This window comes from Fukomys damarensis, unplaced genomic scaffold, assembly GCF_012274545.1.
Source record: "Fukomys damarensis isolate Sample0158 unplaced genomic scaffold, DMR_v1.0_HiC HiC_scaffold_37, whole genome shotgun sequence".
NCBI lineage: Eukaryota > Metazoa > Chordata > Mammalia > Rodentia > Bathyergidae > Fukomys > Fukomys damarensis.
In genome coordinates, this window is record NW_022900949.1 from 4020048 (window position 1) to 4025089 (window position 5042).

At 41.4% G+C, this 5042-nt stretch overlaps 1 protein-coding gene across 1 annotated transcript; it reads left to right on the forward strand.

Annotated features, from left to right (window-relative positions):
- Positions 1-3643: 3643 nt before the first annotated feature.
- LOC104850814 (olfactory receptor 7G2) lies at positions 3644-4736 on the forward strand. The gene has a single exon (XM_010607907.3). It carries the CDS (start codon positions 3801-3803, stop codon positions 4734-4736), a length of 936 nt encoding a protein of 311 aa, XP_010606209.1. The 5' UTR covers positions 3644-3800.
- Positions 4737-5042: the final 306 nt, after the last annotated feature.

A 5042-nucleotide genomic window follows, 5' to 3' on the forward strand; every position in this document is an offset into this window, starting at 1 on the left:
GTGTGTGTGTGTGTGTGTGTGTGTGTGTGTGTGTGTGATAATATCTTCTTGTAAAGATACCAGTCCTATCAGGTTAGGTTTCACCCTACTGAGCATATTCTAACTTAATACTTTTTCAAAGAATTATCTCTAAATACCATCATAAACTTAGGGAATTAGGGAAAAAGATTTCAACACACAAATTTTAGAGGGTACAGAAGTTGGTTCTTAGCAATCAGCTCCTTGATTCATCTTGGTGGTTTTGATCCAGCATTGTACAGAAAGCTTTTGTTCTATGCTGGTAGGTGATTCAAGGGCTCTGGCTAGAGAGGAGGAGATGCAGAGGTTCTGCCTCCCCCTTTTCTGCTTCCTAAAACTCCCCAAAAGTTTGTATAGGAACAACAGAGACTAGAGTTATAGAAATACCCCTCACCTCATTCCAGAATTAAAACCTGGGACATTATACGATTGTTTCAGGTCTTTAAAAATAAAGTAATAAGTATACACAATTTATAAACTGTATTCTCCTGCATTCCTCTTCTTTTCTCCAAATATGACATCAGGAATATAATGGGGTTCCCCAAATGCATGCCTCTGTATTGTAAATATGGTCACATTTATCCACCTAGCTTTCTATTGGGCTATTATTCTGTCTGTCTGTCTATCTATCTATTGTCTATTTAGCACCTATATGTCTATCTGCTGTCATCTACCTATGTGTTAAAAGGCATACTTATCACTTGGGGACTCTAAATTGTAATGTAGCAAGACAACGGGATACTCTAGTAGCAAAAATTTATGAAGAATGACTAAATATGCCCGAGCTATTTTTAAAAAATCACCAAAGACCATCCTTTATGAATGGCATATGCTGTAAGACTCCATTTATGTAAAGCTTACCACACACAACATTATGCAGTCTTTCTTATTTGAAAGAATAATACCAACTTGATGAAAACTTAGCAGAATAATGTATGTCATGTCAGTGCGGTAGTTTCCCTGGGGAAAGAAAAAAAATCAGTTCTGTGCAAGAATATAAAATGGAGGCTTCAAATATACTTCTAATATTTGTGTACTAAAGATGTCTAAAGGCAAAAAAATGGTGAAGTATATGGGTTTTTATCGTATGATAGCACTTATTTTATTTTTTATTAGTATACATTTGCAGTACACACAGTTTACAGTCATCTTGGGGAGTGACGAGTACATGTGCATAACACAGCTGGGCTCTTTTTAATTCCCCTACCCCTCCATGAAGTAGATGCGTTTTTAACTGGTGAGTGATGCATGCTGACCGGCACGGTTTTACTTTCCATCGTGCCTGAATAATCTGTAATAAAATACACTTCTCTGGGAAGGTTAAAATATTTCCAGTTTCCTCAGGGAATGTTATTTACGTATGCATTTTTCCTAGTTTAGGCAGTCATAGTTTTGTGATTCCTGTGTCTGATGCTCTTGCCATTTAATTCATTTTCAGTGTTAGATGTTGAGGAATATCGGTATCACGGATGCACCTTTCTGTACTTTTCTGCAAACCAGTATTCCCAGTGGTAGGTTTAGTGCATGAACGCTTCCCTGAAGTGTGCACTTCTTATGCTCCAGATGTCTATTCCTCCCAAGGGGTGAATAGGAGCACTTGCTATTATCATGCACGCAAAAGGACAGATCAGTACCAGGGTTCCAGTTGCCAGCACTGTGCTGGTTGCTTTGTTGTATTTGTTTCTCATGAATCAAAACATCCACATGCAGTCTCCTCCCCAATTTACCGAGGCATAATTACACAAAGAAAAACTGTATATTTAAGATACACAATATGTGGCGAATTCTAAACGGATAAATGATCATCAAACTACAGCTAAAGGACACATTCATCAAGCAGCTTCATTAAGAGAATACCCTGGCTTCTGGTATAGTTGAAGGCTTTCCCTCATTCAGAAAGCAAATGCCAGATCCTGGATTAAATTCAGAGTGTGTGAATCTGATATTACAGCAAATAATCATCATCGTACTGCTTCTGTCTTCCCCAAGAGAGGAAGACCTCTGCTCTCCAGGGACCCTCGTATTCGTGATGCAGAGACCTTTTGTAAATAATCTAAAAACCTACGCAATGTTAGGAAAATATGAGTTCTGTCTCTAATTTAAGTCTGCTTTGTTTAGTTCAACATTAACAGACACTGGAGGCATTGACCGTGAAATGGGACATCTGGCCTCATCCCTGGCCTTGAACACCCCCTTCCTGTGCACTAGAACAGATAGCTAGAAGAATCTTAAGGTAAACTCCCCAACTGCAAAAAACTGTTACATCTGGGTTAAAGTTAACGATCTTGGGACCATGATGTGGACTGTGAGAATGAAATGTAACCACCCAAATGAAGTCAAGGCTGTAAAACCTTATAAAAGCAGGAGTTGTAGCCCAGTGGGTCCTCGATCCAGGCACGGCTTATGTGCAATCAACCCTCGTTGATGAGTAAATTTGTTATTTTACTTCCTTTCTGCTGCCTCTCTGTGGGTCACTTGCAAATTCCTTCCACAACATTAGGAAACCTGGTTACCTAGATTGGTGGCATCTTGACCCCTCTGCTCTCTGAAAAACAACAAATTGGTTTTTATTTCAACCTCTCTACACAGGGGCCTCTGTATTTCATTCTTTCCCTCCTATTGCTAGTACTCGTTTATTCTGTGTAATGATTCGCTACCTCTCTCACTAGGGAAAGACATTCCCTTAGGCTAAGACAAAGTGTTTTAAACACCGTTACCCATTTCTTCTGGAATTTACTGCGAAAGCAGATTTCTTGCATTTCCAGGGAGAGGTCTTAATGGGCTCGAAGTGAAAGGACGCATTTTCTAATTATTTTCAAGTCTAGCTGGATGCATCTCCCCTCCCTCCATGCTTAACTGCAGAAGTGGTAGAAGTGGGTGTCCCTAGAAAGAAAGGGAAACAAAAAGAAAACCTTTGTTCATGATTAAAACTATACTGGGAATTTCAAAGACCTATGGGGTACTTTAGCAAGACTGACGTTATGCTGCCCACAGACATTGGCAGAAGTTGGTCATGAGAATCAACCCAACAGCTAGACCATCTTAACTTCTGATTCCGTGTGTGCCAAACACGAACAGTGTACTTTACGCTCATTGCTTGTCCTTGTGACCTTCACATCGGGGGCGGGGGTGGGGGCAGAGCATTAAGCACCTTGGCAGTAATTTGATAAACCCTTCAGATGACCTGAAGTCCTTCAGATGCCATCACTGCAGACTGTGGCTTTAGAAGACATATTTCATAAATTCATCCTCCTCTTTATTTCTATTGAAGGCACGGACTGTTTCTTTTTTTTCCCCCCTCATTGAGTTTATTGGTACTTTTTAGGCATAGAGCACAGTTACATTCATCATTGGGATCTTGTTCTCTGAGCCACGGGCTATTTCTTATGGAAATTGTATGTCTTATTTCTTAACAGTCTCAGCACTCACCACAATATGTGAAAAGGAGTTGGTTTCCAATAAAGGGCATGGAAGTTAAAGGAGAAGAGAGGAGAGGAGTGGAAGGGATCAGTGACAAAATATCTGAATAAACTTTTGGTTCCGTAGTGTACACGAGAAGACCATTTTCCTTTTGTTTTTGAAAAACCCTGGCTCTCCGTCTTTAGATATATAAAACCCACCTGAAGCATGGGTCCTCATTCTTATATCTTGTCATCAGTAAGACTATAAATGTAACAAGGATCTTCCTAAGAAGTCACCATGTCATACTCCTGCTGCTTGTCTCAAAACAAGTCATTTTATTTTATTTTCACACCGTCTTTCCTGTGAGATTAGCCAGTAACATGAAACCCACTAACCAAACAACTCTTTTAGAATTCCATCTTTTGGGACTGACAGATGACCCAGAACTGCAGCCCCTCATCTTCAGCCTGTTCCTGTCCGTGTATCTGGTCACCATCCTGGGAAACGTGCTCATCATCCTGGCCATCAGCTCTGACTCCCACCTCCACACCCCCATGTACTTCTTCCTCTCCAACCTGTCCTTCACTGACATTTCTGTAAGCACAACTGTACTTCCAAAGATGCTGGTGAACACTCAAGCAAAGGATCCGAGCATCACCTACATAGGCTGCCTCTTCCAGGCATATTTTGCTCTGCTTTGTAGTGCCTTGGAAAACTGTCTCCTCGCAGTGATGGCCTGTGATCGCTATGTGGCCATTTGTCACCCACTGAGGTACACGATCGTCGTGCACCCTGGACTCTGTGTCCTGCTGGTTCTACTCTCTCTGCTCATCAGCACTGTGCACACCCTGATCCACACTCTGACGGCACTGCGGCTGTCCTTCTGCACAGACCTGGACATCCCTCACTTCTTCTGTGAACTTGCGCAGGTCATCAAGCTCTCTTGTTCTGATACCTTCATCAACAACCTGCTGGTATACTTAGCGGGTATCATATTTTTTGGTGTACCTCTTTTTGGGATTATTTTTTCTTATATCCAAATTGTATCCTCTATCCTGAAGATCCCATCAGTGGGTGGAAGGTACAAAGCGTTTTCCACCTGTGGGTCTCACCTCTCAGTTGTGTCCTTGTTCTACGGGACAGGTTTTGGAGTCTACATGAGTTCTGCGGTTACTGACTCCTCCATTAAGAATGTAGTGGCTTCAGTGATGTACATTGTGATCCCTCCAACACTGAACCCTCTTATCTACAGTTTGAGGAACAAGGAAATGAAGAGAGCCTTGAGGAGTCTCATTGTTGGAATATCTCTTGTGTGATTGTATCCTTGGCTTAGAGCTTTGGTTTCTGGAATAAGTTCAAATTGCAATAATATAGAGGAGCTAAAATGCTCGGTTCTGTGAAGTCTACTTGGACTTCAACCCAAATTTTGCTGTTTGTCCAGGGGTGTGGTGTTTGACAAATGACTTCAATCTCTAAAGTCCATCTTATTGCTTGTTGTTGCACCAGAGTTAGGCATTCAGTGTTAGCAATTCTGTGTGGCCCTCATGGTTAGGGTCACATCGTTTGCGCCACAGTGTACACCTGTTATGAGGCAAATTCAGTAATTTCATACCATGAACAAA